Source organism: Sylvia atricapilla, chromosome 6 (genome assembly GCF_009819655.1).
Source record: "Sylvia atricapilla isolate bSylAtr1 chromosome 6, bSylAtr1.pri, whole genome shotgun sequence".
NCBI classification, from domain to species: domain Eukaryota; kingdom Metazoa; phylum Chordata; class Aves; order Passeriformes; family Sylviidae; genus Sylvia; species Sylvia atricapilla.
Window position 1 is genome coordinate 1,214,309 of NC_089145.1, and position 19,718 is coordinate 1,234,026.

At 40.3% G+C, this 19,718-nt stretch overlaps 1 protein-coding gene across 1 annotated transcript in view; it reads left to right on the plus strand.

Annotated features, from left to right (window-relative positions):
* Positions 1-19,718, plus strand: part of SHANK2 (SH3 and multiple ankyrin repeat domains 2) — a 243,135-nt gene that overhangs the window by 12,377 nt on the left and 211,040 nt on the right. Inside the window, exons 8-9 of the mRNA XM_066320448.1 lie at positions 2,672-2,749; positions 18,382-18,448. Coding sequence (XP_066176545.1) covers positions 2,672-2,749; positions 18,382-18,448 — 145 coding nt within the window. The remainder of the gene's footprint in view (positions 1-2,671; positions 2,750-18,381; positions 18,449-19,718) is intronic.

Below are 19,718 nucleotides of genomic sequence, written 5' to 3' on the forward strand. Positions count from 1 at the left end.
GAGTTTATTGCTCTTATTCTACAACTTAATTTAGAATTAAATAAGAAAGAAGTGTAAAATATTGTGGAAATGTCTCTATACAGAAGATACTGGATTCTTTGCTGTTTACAACTTCTGTAGTCATTTACAAGTTATAGAACCTTTTGATTTGATAGCACTTTATACCCTCTTTGCAGGGATGGGATGGGGAGGGGATGAGTTTTACAACTGTGTTAAAATTCAGCACATAAAATACTACATTGAATTCGAAAAGCAGGAGATGTGATTGTAAACAGTGAAACATCTGTTAAAGCATCTGCTTCTCAATTAATTACCATCTTAGGTTTTTTCCTAAAGTCTTGTCAAGACCGATTCTTCAATTAGGTCTAAAAATACCCTCAGCTTTTAAAAAAAATTAGAATTTTGGGAATAATCTGACATTTTTCAAGACCATACACTTTTAGCAAAGGTTATGCAGTATGAGGTGGGAATTAGAGTAATCCAGTAGAAAGACAGCGTTTCTCATGCAGAGATGTGTTTTCCTGACCTCAGTAGAAGTTATTCTGCAGGAGACTTAAAAACTCTGATTGAAACTGCGTCTACAGATTTTCAAATATTTACACAGTCACTAAGTTTGGCTTGGTGAATGGAACTTTTACATCTTCTGCCTGCACTGTCATCCTTCTGTTTTCCTTCGTCTAGTGATTGTGGAAATTCAAAGTTTCCCTCAGGGTGCTGTGAACCTTAACGTGGGCTGGCTTTGCCAGTGTTTTATTTGATGGAAAGTTGTTATTGGTTCATGTGGAATGAACGGTGCTGCCTTTTCCAGCTGGAGAGGATGCGAAAGACAGCAGTATTCTTGTTACCTCCAGATTCCTGTAGATGGAGTCATTACCCGTGTGATCTTCCCTTCCAGTTTACCCTGGGGAATTTTCTTGGGTTACTTTCTGAAGTTGGTAAATTTGTTTTCCTGGATGTCAGCAAAGTCCTGATCTGAAAAACCTCTTGGTTTTGAAAGTTATTCTGTGGCCATGCAGTAAGCCTGTTTTTTGCTGGGATGAAATGTGCCCTTTTTCACTGGGAGGATTGGTTCTGAGATGAAAGCTGTTGTAGTATTAAAATTGGATATTATCTGACAGATGGGGAGAAAATAAAAAGGAGCAAACGTGAGGTTAAGAATGCTTCTGTTTGCTTCAAAAGAGTAAAAACAAACAAACAAACAAATGCAGTACTTAACCCCATAAATATTCTTAGATTTTTTAAATGTTGAACAGCTCTTTGAAGGCTTTTGGCAAAACTTTTTAAATCACAACCGTTTAGTTAATAAACCCCTCCTTTGCATGTTTTTGTTACGCTGCAGACAGCTCAGTTAAATTTCTAGACAGCTTTTAAATGTATAATTCTTTTGGTCTTGTAATGTTGGATGATTTAGCCTGATTAACAAATGAATAATTACCCAATAAATACAGTACGGTTTTCAATATAATTATTTATATCCTCAAGTTCTTGATTAAAATTGAGCATTGATCAATTGTTTAGAAATAGAGAGAATGCAACTAAAGTGCAGACTGCAGTGCAGGCAAATGAGACTATCTCAGTTAATGGTATATCATTAAAAATTACAATTTAAGAGATAATTGTTAATTTCCCATCTTGATCCATTCTGTTGTTTTTCAGTTGAGAAAAAGGTGCAATAACTTTCTTTCCAGATACACTTAGAGCAGCCTTGTGATGGGGAGACTTAGTGGGACTAAGGATTTGCTGTGGGAGATTAGAAAACACAATGACAGGAATGATTTTCAATTATAATGTCTGCAAATTAACCTGTGACTCAGAGTCTAGTAAATAAGCTTCATTTCTGTCACTAAAATATCTAAATTATGCACTTTGTCTTCTCTGACTGCAAATTTACTGTTGGAAGTGAAAGGTAGCACATCCAAATACCTCATTAGGTAGAACTGCATAGCACAACATAGCAAGACAACCCAGAAAGCACAACAAAATTAACAACAATATTTATGATGAGGGACTATAAAACTCCTTTGAAATGTGAATTGATTTGCATAAGACCCTAAGATGAACATTAAAGATGACAAGTAAGAAACAGAATCCACACAGGAATCATGAAAAATTCTGAGAATCCACTCAGAAGCTCCCAGAATTTCTACCAGATTGTGGTCATTCATATTTAACAACCATGGAGAGCAATGATTTGCCCAATGCACTGTATTGGTCAAAATAAAACATTTTTAAGGGATTTCCTTTGCAGATTTTCTCAGTTTGGAGGATCTGAAGCCAAATTTTCCTCCTTGTGCTGCAACTGCTAGCATTTTTTAGGGGGAAAGATGTAGGAGAAGGGAATACAGGTGACCTTGCCCCTGGTAAGGAATAACTGTGTCAATTACCCCAAACAGCCCCCCAAACAACCAAATAGTCGGTTAAAAAATTGCTAAGGTGCTTACTTCTTGAATTCTTGCATGTTTCTTTACCTTTGCCTCGTGTTTCTAATACACTGCAAAGCACCTAAGCTGTCATTTTTAAAATGCTGTTTTAATAATTTCTCAGATCATTTATTTGGTTTATTTTTCAATCATGGAAATATAGACCAAACACCTCATAACCTCTTAGAAGTCACTGTCTCTTTACTGCCAAAGGATCCTTATGAATAACTCTCATTTTCCATTATTTTTAGGAGAGCTGTGCAAGGGTGCTGCTATTCCGGGGAGCCAACAAGGAGATCAAGAATTACAACAGCCAGTCTCCATTTCAGGTAAAAAAGGAAATGCCTCTTCCCCCTGAAATATTGGAAAGAAATACTTGGGTTTGGGGAGAAGTCACACCTTACAAGGCTGAACACAGGTGTGGAATGAGTGAGTGAAAATGTTGGCTTTTATCTAATTCGCTGAGCGAAGCTGGCCTGAAATAATTAGGAATGAGAGGAAAACATCCTCTGGTGACACTGTTAATTAATGAGTCTGAGAATTCTGCGAGCTGTTGGTGACAAAAGATGAAATCCTTGGTGTTCTGCAGTTAGATGTGCCTTATTTTGTGCTGATCTTATGTAAGACATCCAAGATCCACATAAGAATGTTCCAAGTCCGAGCACTTCGGTTTGCTTGGCCCCTGTTGATTTAGCCAAAAAGAAGCTCCACCTTCCTTGGATATGAGGCCAAAGAGCTGGGCTAAGTTTCAGGGATGGGATTGACTTAATGCACCGTCAGCATTAGAGGCTGAAGCTACCATCTGTTATCTCCAAAAGAAAATGGAAATCTTGCTTTGGGTTAGTCAAAATTTTGTCCCCGTTTTCTGATATGAAAGCACTTTCAGTAAGCTTAATTAAAAAACCAAGTAGAAGAGGATTGGTTGTCCAAAGGGTTGTAAGGTATGGCTGACAACCTCAAGCCCTTATTTCTGAAGCAGGCTTAATTAGCCTGGATGTCAGAGAAACATTCCTAATCCAAAGTGACACGTGAGAAATAGGGATGGAAACTGTAATATTAAAAAAAAACCAAACCAAACAAAAAAACAAACAACCCAAACCCAAAGCAAACTGGAAGAATTTTTTTCAAGTTACAAAAACCAGTGCTTCTGGAAGAATGATGGCCCAGTGCCATTAACAGGAACTGTGCTGTGGTGGAACAAGAGGGGGCTGTTTCCCCAAACCAAGGAGTTTGTCAACTGAAAGAAATCCTCATTTATCTTTCCTTGGTGTGTCTTCCCCATTACATTTTTAATGCACTTTGGATAATGCTGGATTCAAGGGCAAATGCTTTGACAAGTGAAACAGTTGGAATTTTTGCTGGATCCACGTGGGTCTCTGAGGTAACTCTTCCAAGTTTACATGTAGTTACAGGACTAATTAAAATAATTTAATTTTAGGCACCATTTTCAGACTGTCAATAATTTTCCATCTAAATATGTCCCAAGCATAAATTCACTAACTACTGGCTAATACTTTTCTCTGCACCTCAGAATTATGACATGATCAAAAAACAGAGCAAGAGAAAACCCTAATTATGGGAGGGATGTGTTCCAGGGTAATCTCTTGGATTAGATTATTTTGTTACTTGATGTCTTTGAGGTTAGCTTTCCTTTTTGGTTTAGGATTTTGGGGGGAGGGTAAATGTCACACAGAAGAGTTTTCATTTGTCTTCCTCTTTGTGCTAACAGCTGCAACATTCTTGTTCTTGCTCTTAGAACAGAGAATGTAGGGAATGTAGAAAAAGTTCTGTTTTATCTGAGTGGAGTGAGTAGAGGAAACCCTGACGCCAGCAATGAAGCAGCCTTAGAATGAATTCTTTGCCATCTGTCTGTTGCTGACCCAGTCGATCAAACAGCACAAGCAGAGCTGTTATAAAATTATGCAGAATCCCCTTGAGTTAATAGGATTTTGCATACTAAAAATGTTTGCTCATGTAATCAGCAGGCAGGAACATTGAGGCATCTCATATGTACATAATGAGAGCGGTTGTAGCTGCAGCATCTATTCCTTTGAGTCACCTCCATTATGTCCCTTTCCCAGCAACCTTAAAGGGCTGATTCTTTGGAGTTGCTGCTCAGAAAACTGATAATATGAAAGCTGTGGCATTCTGTAAAAACAACAGGATCCAGTCATGGAGAAATTTCTGTGCTGTTTTCAAGGTCTGCCACGGCTTTATTTCTTTTGATGAAAATGAGTGGCAGAGTTTGTATCAGGCATCAGTGTCCAATGAACATGGTGCAATTTTGCCACCAAAAGAATAAAATGTGTACATGCTCACTTCTCGCCAAATCAGAGGGCTTGTTCAAGCAAGCATAGATAGACCACATTGCAGGAAGGAAAACTGATCTGGGCTGAATTCTGTGACACTCAATTCAGGGATCCCACACCATGCCCACCTGGGATCTGGGTGTCCTTTTTGTCTTTTCAGTGTCCAGCAGATTTAGTGTTGGAATGGCATTGCCAGGTGCTGAGGACAGGAAAAAAGCTTGGCCGTATTTTCCGGTTAAACACCTAACCTTGCAGTAGCTGCTTTTGCAGGGATGTGTTTCCTCCTGATCCATTCCTGGGGTGCATCGAGTCAGCAGTGTTGGGTACAGCTGATGTCACCCATTGCTGAAAGTCTGCAGAATGTGGAGTCAGCAGGAATTTTCCTGTATTTTATTTTTAGTAATTTGAGGTGGGATGAAACCTGTGCCACATCATTGTATTATATTGCCAGTTCTGTTTATTAATCACTTACCCAGTGATTATGGCAATCTCATGTTGGCTGGGCCATCTAAGTAACTTAGATGTTATTTTACTAGTTTTTATTTTATTAGTAGAACCTCGAGAAATATCCTTTCAGAAAAGCCATGGTGTCCCATCACTGTCCACAGCTGCTTGGTTTTCCACACACTTCTTGTGCTTCAAGGTTAACATAAGACAGTTCATTGCCTGTCTAGCAAATATTAATCCAATAGCTAAGAAATCTGAGTTTTGCAGTGTTTACGAGCTGTTGAAATGAAGCATTAGTTAAAATGAACATACACCTTGTTTATCAGGTCTTTCTCTATTAGTAATCAGCAGCTCCATATGAATAATTCAAATGGGCAATAAGGCACTATTTTAGCTAATAGTGCTAATAATTAGTCAGTGTTTTTAGAACAAATGTGTTTGAATGTACAGAACAGCTATTCTGAGGTAGCATTTAGTGCCAGCTTTTAACGGCAGAGCTGTACCTGAGAATGGTTTGTGTCTCAAGCATCCTTAATGATTGGCCTTTCCTGTCCCAGACCAGCCTGGATAATCCATGTGCCTACATCCCATGGATTGCAGGAGGAGCAGCAATCTTCCAGCTGCACTGCAGGTAGAATTGCTCCTTTCAGTGTGTTGGCCCTGCCTTCTATTTTCAATTGATCACTTTTTTTTTTTTTTTTTGCCAGATTTGAGTCATTTGAACTGAAATTTTCCATGCCTGGCATCTCTGTTGTTCAGAAAAACAAAATGATTCAGCTCTTTTGGAGTCTGGGCGAGGAAAAACATGTGTTGTTTTCCTCACACTGAAAAACTCTGCTGACCCACCCCTCCTTGTCCTCTCTCCCCCGTTGTGTTATGTTGTGTGTTTAGTTTTATTTTCTTTAATTGCCCTGTGTGCTGATCTCCACGTTAATAACCTGGCAGTGGGAACGGGTTTCCAGACTGACTCAGACACAGGGGCTCCAAAACCAGGAGTAGGGATTAAACCCATGGATTTGGAAGCTGAGCTGGCTGGGGGGAACACAGACACAACTAGGCACATCCAGCATCTCACTACAATGGCTTCCCAAAGCCCAGTTTAGATTTAGGTTATTGGCATTTTTAGTTTCCCTCTTCTGGATGAAATTTAAAGGCAAATGACAAGAAGTTCTTCTCAGCTGTTGTGGTTGTGTTTTTTGGTTTTTTCGGGGGTTTTTTTAGAAAGGGTGTGCAAGCTAATTTTAAACCCAAGATCTCTATCAGGTGCCTCAGAAAAGCATCTTCACAAATATAAAAGAATGTCTCCTGTCATGATGTTAAAACATGGAACCATTGTGTTCATGGAGCATATGAATTACAGAAAGACTTTGCTTTTTCCATGTATTTATTTCCATCCCTAGTTCCTTTCCTGAAGCACCTGTGTGAACAATGAATCACTGAATATTGGGTATAGTTGGCAAAAAATACAGCTATGAGCTCATGATGCATTCTGCCTTTAGTCAGACTTCAAGCTTTTTCCAGCTTTTCTCCTGATTTCAGTCAAGTAATGGAACTTATTCATACTTAACAAAAAAAATCTGTACAGGTGACCATTCCAGAACAAACTATGGATTTTTCCTTTAAAAATCAAAAAGGTAGATAAGTCTGTATATATGTAGGCACAATCAGTACAATTTCTTTAAAAGACACAATTAAAATTAAAATAATAATAATTAAAAGGAAGGGAAATAACTAAAAGGGGGGAATTGATATTGGGGGAAGTGGTGGCAAATGAACTATTCCTGAGAATATTAGGAGATACAGGAGCAGAAGAATCCATATGGATACAGGATGAAGTTAAACTGATTCCTCCTGACTCAGGGGTGGTTTTCTTGGTGTTGGCTGGTCCCTCCTGACCTTGGTATTAACCCTGTGATTTTTCAGAAAAGCAGCCAAGTGGAAGTAAAGCAGTAAAGCATAAAAGAATGAAATTCCATGATTATCTTTTATTGAGAAAGGCAAAAAATATTGCCATGCTTGGAGATGCTAAAAATACTTAACTGCAGCATGTGTCTTCATTTTTTTTTTTTCCAAAAGCAAACTTACGGAGGAGTCTCCATGTGACCATCTGTTGTGTTGTGTTCCATGTAAATGATCCAAGACCCCTTTTTTTCCCTTTTCCCCATTCTCTCCATGCTTAGACAGGGCTGTCCAGCTGATATGCCTCAGGTGTTCCCACAGGCAGTCCAATTCCTCTGGGAAAAGTGGACTCTGAGGTAGTTAGAAGCCAATCTGTTTGTTCTTCCACCAGAAAAAAAGCTTAGAAGTTATAAAAGGGGACAAATTAAGCAAAGTAAATTGTAAGGGTCACCACCAGCTCTTGCCTTAAAGTAAGAAAGGCTTGAGTGTGATTCAGACACAATTAGTTGTTATGGGTAAAGTTGCAAGAGGCAGTGGGGATTTGTATAATCCTAATTTAAACCATGCTGTTTTGAGATGTTAACACCATTCAGTTTGTCTGGGAGATAAAATAGCCTGTGAGTGGGACACGTGGGCACTTCAGGCCTGCAGACATGGATTCATGAAGTTATGATGCTCGAGTGCTGTGTGGCATCATCTCCCGCTTTTGCATTTCAAAACAGGCGACTCAGCATTATCTCCTGGCTATATCCAAGTTCTTGCTCCTTACAAAAATGTAGGATCTATGCCTGTAGGACAGACTTAGCATCTTCTTCCAGTGCCATTTGGAGGGAGCATTCCTGGCATGCAGTTGGCAACCCCATCTCCATCAGACCACAATATTGGCATAGACTATTGCTAGACTGCTGTTTCCAAAGGTTTTATTGTGGTTAACCCACAGTGTTTGGAACGGAGCCACCAAATGTATTAGGTAAAAAAAAAAATCACAGTGTCTTATTCACCAATGCATTTTATCCTAAAGGCTTTCCAAAAGGATTTTCAGCCATTTGGTTTAGCAGTTGAAGCAACACTATATCATTAAGTGTTTGCAAAACTGAATCCCCAAAAGTTTCTGCTGTGAAATAGTGGGAAGTGTCTGTCTGCTGTGAGTAGGAAGACTTTTTTCCTGAAAGCGTTTGGGGAAGAAGCTGCTGGAGTGGTGCGGTTTGGCTTTTCCATGAGGTGTAAGGCTGCCTGGAGAGGTGGAAGATTTCACCCTACAGCAGCATAGACCAGTAAACCCTTGAGCTGAATTCTCTGCACAGCCCAACGTTTCCTGTAGCGCCAAGGAAAACAAAACCTAGCAAACAGCACGTGTTCTCAGCCTTTTTCTAGGAGAGTTCAGCTGGAGAAGATTGCATTTCATGGCTTTTCGATTTAGCATATTATTGGAGGGGACAAAGAAAATTAAGTCAATTTTTGTTGCTGGCTGTTGAATCTTATCTGATTCATCTGATGCTGCAACCTGGCTTTATTTGCTTTCAGTAAATACTCCTTTGGAGCCTCTGCTCGCCCATGTAGCAGTAATAAGGATTATGTAATAACTGGCTTTTGATGGCTCTTTCCAGCTTGAGCTAGATTTTCCTGAGGAATGAGTCTGTAATTGTAAATGTGTGTGTGTGTATATCACCCTTGGCTTTTTCTGCTTTGTTTTAATTATTAAAACACAAGTGTAGAAAAATGCATCTTGCTTGAGGAGAACTTGCAGGATGGCATTTCAGCAGAGAAGCAAGAAGAAGATGGAAGGTTTTTTCCTCTACTTTTAAAATAGATAGAATCATAACATTTCCCAGTAGATGTGATGACCATGGAGGAGGCTCAATACAGCCTGTACAAAGCAGGATAACTTAAAAATCTGAGTTACTTCTCCTTGCAAGAAACCAGAGGAAATAAAAGAACATCATGAAGCAGCGAAGTTATGCCTGGGATGGATTTGCCTGCGTGTTCCTTTGTAGGCTTCCTGACATGTTTCCTTGTAACTCTGCTCCACTTGCTGGTGTATTCAGTTCAACGCTTCCTGTCAAGCTGGTTCTTGCATAACAACGACTCCTTTTGTCTTAGGAGTTAAGTTTGCATTTCAAAGCCTAGGGGGGAGATGATTTAGAAGTGATTTGCTCCCATGTTGTGGGGAAAGCACTTACATTTTTTATCTTGGTGTCCACACAGGCTTAGTTTAATCTGGAGATACTCAGTCATGGCTAATTCATGAATAAGAGTGGTTAGACTTTAAGAACGTAGTTATGTGTGTTCGTGAAAGGACAGTGGAGAATAAAACACAGGTTCTGCCTTTTAAACCTTAGTAAGGAAGACTGGAAAAAGAACAAAGGTGCCTGCAGGCGTTTTAGGTGTTGTCCAGTCCTGCTAAGACAGCACTGCAAGACCTAGAAGAGACAGAAAAAAAGTGATTCAGAGTGATTTCCTTCCCCAAATTCTGACTGGAACTCGCTCAGCCCTGGCCCAGCTTCGTGGCTACTGAGTGTGTTCCAGAAGACCCATGGGGGCTGTCAAATCTCTTGCAAGCGAACCCAGCATTTTAGCAAGGAAACTGTGCCAGCACTGTTATGCTTGCAGAGCACTTTTTTTGATAAAGTCCAGCTGTATTTGGCTGCATGTTGTTGTGTGTTTGCTTGTTTTTAAAATATTAATTGCTGAAAAGTATTTAGGGTAAAATCTCAGTTCCTTTGAAGTGGGTGAAATCCCGCTGATTTCGCTGGGGTGGAAGCGTGTTCCTCACACTTGAGACAGTTCCAAAGCCATACTATCAACTCTTCCTATATAATGTATTCTGCTGAATATGATTACTTTTAATTAACATTTCCTGTTCCTGCTTAATTAACATTTTTTGTACAGCACTATTCTTTTAAGTTGTACAGAACTGCACAGCGCATTGCCACGAATAGCTCGGGTTATGCAAAGTCTTTGCTTCTAAGAGTTAATTTGCTGCAGCTGAAAAGAAGACGCTGTGTTTTCTGAGGGCAAGCTTGGTAAGAGTTTTGGGAGGCAAAAGCAGTGCTTGAGAGGCTGTGGTGGTGAATTTTCTTCCTTTGTCTTCACCCAGCTGGGATATTGACCTTGTCCCACCCATCGTGGGATGCTTCCCATGAGCCTGAGGCTTCCAAGGGTGTGAAGAACGCTGGGATCTTGGAGCTTGAAAATCTAGTCTTGGATTACTACTAAAAACAGCCTGAGTAGCAGTGTGAGGTGGTCCTCACCAGGGAAGCCTGGGATTGCTGGGAGGGTTGTGTAAGCGGAGCTGCCGTTTGGGAAAGCGGGAATACTTTGCCCTCAATACCGAGGCGAAGCGCTCGTGGCGAGCTTTTGTTTAAACAGTGCTAAAATGATCCAGGGAATGCTGAGGAGCCTCACAGAAATATTGGCCCTCTCCCCATAATTTATATTTTCAGATGCTAAAACTAGTTGTTGAGCAAATGTAAGGTGCCTATTTTAGGATGCTGCATGTCAATATCTGACTACAGATGGCTCCGTGAATCATAGTTGGAAGAAGGGAAATGTTAGACACTAAGATATTGTTGCTAAGAGATTTTAGTACACAGTATGCTAACATGTGCTGGCAAATTTGGGAACAGTAGCAGCAGAATGCTCTTGGAGGAAAAAAAAAATTCAGTGGTGAAGAAACTGTCTTCAAAGGACTATTTAAAGGATAGTAACATTATTGTGCTTTGTTGTATCGAGACCTGACGAAGATGAAATTGGCTTTCAAGCAGATAATAGACAGAAAACATCTAAAAGGTAAAGCTAATCCTCCTCTCCAATGAAATAGAAAGTGGATATTGGAAACAAAAAGAAAAGAAAAATACTTTGGGGTTTGAATGAATCTAATGCCAAGATTAAAGGTGGTGGTTGCTGATATTTTGCCATCTACTGGACATCAGATATATTAATATACACAGTTAGTTCCTTTCAAAATGCATAATATTGAACTTGTATTACATTATATAATTTAAAAAAAATGTTAAGAGTTCTCTTCTGTCCAGGAAAGAAGCATGCAGAAAATGCTGAATATGAATTTTTTACCTGTGTTTCTCCATAACATTACTATAAAGTAATTTAGGAAAATTGTCAGCATTTTGTCCTGGTAGAGAATGTGGGTTATTTCTGTAATTAATATAAACCTTTGTTGGTTATTACTTAAAGAAAGAAAATTCAAATTTACTGCTTTACTTTATTCTATCATACCTTATTTCAGTGAGTTTTGCCAAAACTTGAAAATGTTACACCTGAAAGGAAACTTCAAATGGATGAAATTAATTTTATTTTATAAAATAAAACCTTTCAATTCTGATCTATTTTCAACAAAAACATTATTTTTTTAAATGTACAAAGTGCTGCACAACCATAAACTTCCTAAAGTAGTGATTTGCTTCTTACATTTTTCTAAATAGATGTATTACATCTCAACTTCAGAATTGATTATTTTTTAATGAAGCTTTGGGTGTGTAAATGTGTGTCTCCATAATGCAAGCATATGTATCTCCTTGAGGTCATGTTTCAGGTCATCCTTATTCTATGTATTCAGCAGCACTGTTAGATAAAGACAGGGAATTGGTGATATTAATAGCATATTAATCAAGCACTGGGTTTTATTTTTTTGATGAGGTGAACCAAGAAGCTTCTGCTACTTTTATTTTGCTGCGTCGTAGCCTTAAAGTCAAAAAATCACCTGCAGTCCATGGAACTACAAAATGTTGAGTGAAACTTTGCCCTTTGGTTTTTGCAAGTGAAATAAGGAATCTTGTCCAGCAGTTCTGTGTTAGATTGTATGGCTGTGGCAATTGTGTAGGATTTTCCAACTGGTTCAGAGAAAGACCCGTTTGTAATTCTTAACATTCTGATGGAAAACCCCTGAGGTCTGCGTTGTGCTTTGAGCTCAGAACAATGTTTGCTACGTTGTCACATTTTGCTCAGGTATTACAAGAGAGTGCCTTTCCTAAGGAATCCGAGTTCCAGGAACTTGTGGTGCTCTTTGAATCAATAAACATCTCTTCAAGTGCAGGCTCCTGGAATTGCATAAGGAACCAACAGCGGGTGATCGATACATTTCCATCCCACACCTATGGAAAAGGAATTCGGAACACAGATTGCTTCCTGCTTTTCCAAACTGAACTCCATCTGTCCCGTCGAGGAGAGTTATAAAATCCACACGCTACATGAGAGCAGCTAATGCAGATCCATTTAGGATGGGATTTGTTTGAGTCTGCTGAGCGTGCTGGTTGATTTTGTCTCACTATTTATCAGGGATGGAGCCTCCCGTTGCTGTGTCCTACATGGGCACAGATGGGAACAGGGTCTTGGCACTTAACTTAAATTTAATTTCCTCGTGTCCTTGGGGGTGACTGCTGTGGGCTTGATGGTGTGCTGGGACTAAATTTAAAGTGGCTCTAGGCTCCAAGTACCTCTTTGTTTATTAGGGAGAGCTTTTCTTTCCAGAGGACACAGTAGAAAACAAATACGTTGAAGTTTAGCTGTGTTACATTTTCGTTGTCCCACAGTAAACACCATTGGATTTTTGTATCAAATTAAAGAGGTGTCAATCTCCAAAAGCTGTGGTTATTGGAATGTGGTCGTATATTTTTAATACTAAGCAAATACATCCTGATTATGATATGTGGAAGAGCATTTCTGAAAATCTTTTAATTAAGGAAGTGATCCCAACCCTTCCTTCTAAATTCCCTTGTGTTAATTTCTCACGTGCCTCTGCTGATAGTGAATCCTGTTGCGTGATGGGCTGTGACTGCTTGAGTGGTGTTTTTTCATTGTTAAAATAATACAGTCCTTGGTGGAATGAGAAATAATTTATGATTTTGTGAGCCTGTGGTTTAGGTGGAAGGCAGTTTCTGGAGTTTGATGGTTACAGTCTCATTCACAGGGCTGTGTGACCTCTTTCTTGTAGTTCCCACTGAAGATGGGAACCTGTAGGGGAGATTTACCTCAGTGTCCCGTCTGTCCACCTGCATTTGCACTGACACAATTCACATTTTGTGCTGGGCTGGAGTTAATGTACAGCACCATGCCTGAACTTACTGCCAGTCCAAGCTTTCTGGAAAAGCCATAACTCAATAAGCCCTGCTGGCTGGCAGAGACAAGAGAAAGGTAAAACATCAGCCCTGAAGGAAAGGATAATGAAATGCACTTTCCTTAGGAAAGGGAAATTGTCTGGAAGAGAAGAGCAGGGGGAGAAAAAGCAGGTAGGGAGTGGTGATGTTTTATGCGCTCACTGTGAATGGCAGCTACACCCCTGCAGCTCCCTCTGCTCCTTCCAAAGGCTCTGGGTTTCAGAGCTTTGGGTCTCTCAAATGTCAGCACGTGCAGCAGAAATGCAGAAGCCTGGGCTGAGTGGAACATGAATGGACTAAGAGGCTCACTTCAGGCCCAAGAGAAAGTTTGTCAAAGTTCATTGTCTTGATTTAAGAGGGGACAGCTTAGTTTCGTCTTTTTTTTCCAGTTGTTTCTCCTTGGGTGGAGCAGTTTGTTCCCAAGAGTGGTAATGCAATTTCACCGTGGTGTTTGCCTTTCAGGGACTAGCCCATATAGCTCTACAGTTGTATTTGTTAACAGGCTACAAAATCATGCTGTAATTTAATAGAATTTCTACCTCTGATATATTTCAACAGCAGGAAAAAAAATCAATTGCAAAAGGTTAGTGCCAGGTAAAGCGTAAATACAGCTTCCAGTTTCCCGAGAGGAACAAAAAACTGCATTAATCCCCATTAAAACTTGTAAATACTTGAATATAAGTAAATTGATACCTTTAGAACTGCGTTTGTGGGGCTAAACAGGGAGATGGTGATGAGTCAGTGCTACTTCTGTCTGATGCAGAGTCTGAAAACACTGTGAAACTCTGTCACACTGAAATCTGTAACAGGACATCTGGGCAGTTTCACTGTTTACACAAGGTACTTTTATTCGTCCTTATTTAAACGAGGTTTCTTTGGGGAACATGATTCAGAAAAAGCAGAACTAACCTGATGCCTCAAACATTTAATTTCTGAATTGACTCCTGAAAGGCAACTTAAACAGTGCCTATATCCAGAGGGAACGTTTCTGACTGCGAATATCAGAAAGCCGGGGTGAGGCTCTGTCAGGGGAAAGAGACCTACTTGTGAAGCTGTCAGCGTTGAGGGTGTTGTTCCTTGCCCCGTGCTGCAGTAGGAGTGCTGGGATGCTCCCACCTCCTGCCTGCTCCCTCCTGGTCCCTGCCTTGCAGCTGCTTCATTCATTCAGTTTCCACTCGGCTGTGCCGTCCCTTGGTTACCACCCGTAGCAACTCGCCAAGTGTCGATTAAACTCCTTCCCTCCCTCCCTTGGCTTGGCAGCAGAGCATCTGGCACTGCCTGCCATGGCAAACAGCGAGGCCCTGGAAGCAGTTGCATCGTTTGAAAGAAACATCTGTCTGTGAGACAGCGAGTGAGACACTGGGGTGACTGTGACAGCTCTGCTTCTCCCGAGGCAGAGGAAATATCTGTGTAAACACAACCTTCTGGTCATGCTGCCTGTCCCACCCCCTGAATGACAGCCAGCTCCTGGCTCTGCTCCATTGAGTTGTTCACCCCGTGGCTCTGTGCTTCAGGGTGTCCCAGCTGGATTCCGTTTGGGACACTCCATTAAGTTTTGTTGCACTGGAGACAGATCGTCGTGGGAATAGGAGGTGGTACCGCTGTCCAGCTGCATGGTTTTATCCTCTCTTTTTATTTTATACGAGTCGCTTCCAACCAAGATCCATCTTCCTGCTTAGCTTTACTCTCTGCTTTCATCCCTGCGGCAGACTTACCCAGACTTACACGTGTGCTGTCAAAGGTAATGAGGTAATAATTAGGTGCCCATGTCAACAGCCTTAGTGGGGTCAATTAAGCTTGGGCGGGAGCTGATAAGTGATTCACTTTGGTTACTGTCATTCATATAAAATTGCCTCTAATGCTGATTAAAAAAAACCCCAACAAGATAATTTCTATTCTCTGTACAGTAGAATGTGGCAGGGCTCCCAACCAAATGTCTGCAGGATCCAAAGATCCTGGTTTGGTTTTAAAAGCACTGAATTACTGAGTCAGGCTTTTCTGCTGGGCTTTGATTGACACCGTGCTGGGACCCTGCAGGTGAGCTCTCTCTGATTCTGGATGCAAAGTAAAGACACCCCTTAAAAACAGGGCAAAACACATAGCAGGTTTCGGTGGAAATTGTGCGTGAGTGATGTTTTTATTTAGTACAACGGGCAGAACCAGATTTTATCATGTTTGCAGAATAATGTGACTGAGGACACGCAGACTTTTGATGGGAGATAAATGTCGAAAGGACGACATGAAAGGATATTTGCTGCAGGAATGAAAGTACCTGAATTATGGCAAGACTGCTGCATATGCAGTTTTAGAAAAGCTGCAATTTTTGAAGCTTCAGCATAAGAGAGTCAGTAGATAGCCTCTAGTTGTAAAGTGCTACCTCCAGCCTTTCATGGTGATATTTCATGTCTGTAAACATGCACGTGATGCATTTTGATGACTGGAATCCAGTTCCTACTGGAATTGGAAGCAAACTTTTGCTGCAGTTTTGCTGGCTGTGCTACTTTTTCATTGCCAAGAGGAGATGTCTTGTGATCAAAAGAAACCTCAAATAAATCCTTCTTTCCTGCCGTAACCTCTTAGTTTTAAATCTAGCACTTGTCTACAGAACATCCTGAAAAGCAAACTATGACTATTTAAAACCATGTAAATTATGAAGCATAGAGAGAATCAAGCTAGTATTTTCTGCCAAGGCACTACATTACTATTTTATTCGGAAGTACAAAGAAATTTAGTACAAATATAGAATTTCAGTTAGTCTCTGATTTAGGTGCTTGATCAGGGAGAGAATTTTCACCACCTTCATTTGGTTCCAGCTCTGCATCTTGTGAAGACTGTTCACTTGTCCTAATGTATTCACATTTGTATTTTCATGTGAACTCACTGTAGTTTTGGTTTAAGACACATTTGCATGGAAAAAGGGCTGAGGTTGCCGTGCTTTGTGGTTTGCAACTGTACAAATTGAACGAGAATAATTCTGTGTGTTTCGGATTTTGCTCTGACTTCACTTTCTCCCACACATTTTACCCATCAAATTCAAGTGAAGTGCATTGATGTTATGCCAAGAAATATTTGTACTTTTTAACTTTTCCTTGCTTTCCTTAGATCCTAACATATCTTTCGTTCGTTTTGCTGTAAGGATTTTACATACTGTTTTTAGTGCATCGAAGTGAATTTAAATCAAGAAAAATGGTTCCTTGAGCTTGCTGAATCTACTGCTTGGTTCAGCAGCAAATATGGGAACAATTCCCTGTCAAGCTGTCTCTTAGTTATCTGGGAATATTTTTTTTTTCCAAGTAATAAAATGTGTTTATCACTTGAAGAGCATGTTTATACTTGAGGTTTAAAATCTGTTCAGTATCAAAAATTCTTTCATTTGAGTACCATGGCTGCTGTCTAGCAAGCTGCCTGTCACTGTTGAATTCCCCCCCTTGTTGGAATTTTACTGCTAATTAGGGGTAATATCAGGGAGAATTACAATGCAGAGAAAACCTCAGAGCTGCACTCAAATGTTGCTCTTATGAACCTGGAGCCAGCCAAGCTGGAAGTTAAAGAGAGAGGATTTGTACAGCTCTGCTGTTGCTTTCCTGGTGCTGTTTGCCAGGGCTCATGAGCTGCACTTCAGGGCTGCACAGAGGAGGCTGGGGGCCACATTCTGATGTGTTATCCATGCTGAGAAGTGGTTTCTCTCTGGAGGTGCTTCTGGAATAAAGATAGGCTTACCAGTGTTTAAAATAGTAATTTTCAGATGGTGTTGAGGTGTCAGTGCATCAACCTGCTTGTGTCCAACCTCCCTGATCACAGAATCCCACAATGGCTTGGCTTGGGAGGGACCTTAAAGTCACCCACATCCCCTCCTTGCCATGAGGGGACACCTTCCACTATCCCAGGTTGCTCCAAGCCCCATCCAGCCTGGCTTTGGACACTGCCAGGGATGGGGCAGCCACGGCTTGGGTGTAAAGTCTTCAGTTTCAGGGATTTCTGTATTAGTTTGTATTGATTACTGGTAAATAAAATTGTCCATTCTATTTCTTAGGCTGAGTGCAGAAATAAGATCTTATGCTTGTTACATTCAGATACTGCTGACATTAACTGTACTTCATACACTCCCCAAGACCATTTCAGCATTTAGGTTTTTCTTTTCATCATTCTTCATACGTGGAGAGGCACAAACCAGCAAATAATTTGTTTTGGTCATCAGCTCAGAAATTTGCATTGGATTTTTAATAATTTCTCATGTTGGACTCTTTTGGCTATCGTCCTGCATCCAAGAGAATCCTAAGGCAAGATTTTTTTCCATTTTTTTTACATGCAGAAGTATCTATGAGAAACATGAGCCCAGCTTATGCCTTGCACATACACCAGGAAAGCCACAGTGTCTTTAGAGAACTGGATCTGTCAGAGCTGCAAAATGGGGCCAGAAAAGACAAATCCTTGCTATTCAGGGCAAAAAGAGGAGAAGAAGAAAAAGGGAGAAGTCAGCAATGGCAAAACTGAATTGCTTCCCTCACACCTGTCAGAGATGGTTTTCTTTTTAAGTCCATTTATATCAGAATTCAGATCTGTGTTCAACAACCAGGAAATAAATGAAAAAGAAAATTGTTATTTTAGAACTCGATTATTTAGACATTTAGACATCTTAAACTCTAAACATATGCATGTATAAGTCTCTCTTTCAGTGTATTTTTTGGTGCCTTAGTGGTACCTGAATACTGGTAGCTCTTGGTCCTGGCTCTCTCATGTACTCTGCGTTTCAGCTCCTGTTTTTATTGCTCAGGTAAGGAGCGAGGCAGGAGCAATTAAAGGGAGATAATACCTTCATTGTCTCTACTGCAGCATTCCCCACACACCCATCCAGCTCCCAGAGCTTTGGAGATGCTGTGCTTAATGTTCACTGCTGCCTTGGCCTGCCACCACATGAAGAGCAGCAGCTCTTCCAGCAGCCTCCCGAGATTGCCACCAGCGCAGCATTCCCGGGAAATGGGCGGCTGGGGGACTGGCAGTGCCCTTACAAACAGATTAAGATCTCATTTCTTGCTGGTGTTCCAGACATGTATTGCAGAATGAAAGTAATAGAATCGCTCCACCTTGTGAAATGAAAATGTGTTTGCCTGATGTATGGCAGTGATGTAACGTGTTTTCCGTCTTAGCAAGTGATGACAACGTATTAATTGTGCCTGTTTTACAATCCTTTAGGTGGCTATAATAGCGGGAAATTTTGAGCTTGCTGAATACATCAAGAATCACAGGGAAGCTGACATTGGTAAGCAAAATATTTACAGACGCTGAAAATAAGTTTTGTTTGTGCCAGGATTTTGCAAAGATGTTTAAGCCGATTCTATGTGAGATACTAGCACAAGGCTGGTGACATTTCAGGGAGGTTTGAAAAGTAACTCTTAAAAAAAATACAGATGGGGAAAAAAGCTGAAACATTTTCAAAAATACGCTCTGAAAAGGAAAATGTGATAAGTGTAGGTGCTTTCTAAGTATAAATCAGTCAGTTTGTAATAGACTAAATACACACCCGCCTACCTGGAAGAGCCACATTGGCTCTTGCAGGTTGTTTTGGCCTCGCCTAGAGCTGCTCTCAAATGAGAATAATTGATCGGAAGATGAAAATGGAGAAAGATGCTTCTCTGTAATTAAATGAATATACAGCAGAAGCCAGCTCCTCATATCCATGAAAGCATTCCCTCTCAGTGATTTTGGTGAGATTTAAGGGTAGTGACAGGCCTCTAGGGCCCCTGACAAAAAAACCTGGAAGCTCTTTCAAGATCTTTCTAGATAGAGATTTGCCATTAAAATAAAAGCCAGTTTGATACGAGCGATGCCGAATACAGCTCAATAAAGTGGGTTAAAATGCTTTAATTCAAGTTAATTAAAGTCCCACAGAAACATCCTGAAGTTGAGCAAAAAAAGGCATTTCTTTTGCAGCAGGAGGCTCTGTGTAGTTGCCTGCATTGATTTAACTGAGCGAGGCAAAGCTCTGACTTGAGTATTTAGTTTATATGGGAAATTAGGCCAGCTCACATGAAACACAAAACTAAGGATGTGGATTAAGGACTACTTTCCCTTTCCCTTCCTGGTTGCATGTGATCTGCAGGGATATAGTTGAAAGTTCTGTGGTAGTAATGTGAGTTCTTGTAGCAGTTTCAGCTCTTGCAGTGTGCACTGAGAAAACTGAGGGAAAAATGCACCAAAGTAATAACTTCTGCATACAAGTTCACAGGCAATCTGAAAAGTCTTTTTTCCCTGGGATAGTAAGATAGTTCCTTTCCATGTAAGAATTCCTCATCCTTCTGTATTTATTAATAGTCTGTAAAACATGAATTAAAATTAAACACATTATTATTATTAGGTCAAGCATCTTATTGTTGTTTATATTTACATATGGGTAATGCTTCTTCTATTTTTTTTTTCCTGACTTGTAGGATTTGGTGATTTCTAGAAAAATGCTTAGAAAATACTTTCTATGGGAAGATTCACCAAATTTTTCTGATGCCTTCATTTTTGTCACTGTAAAATAGAAATAT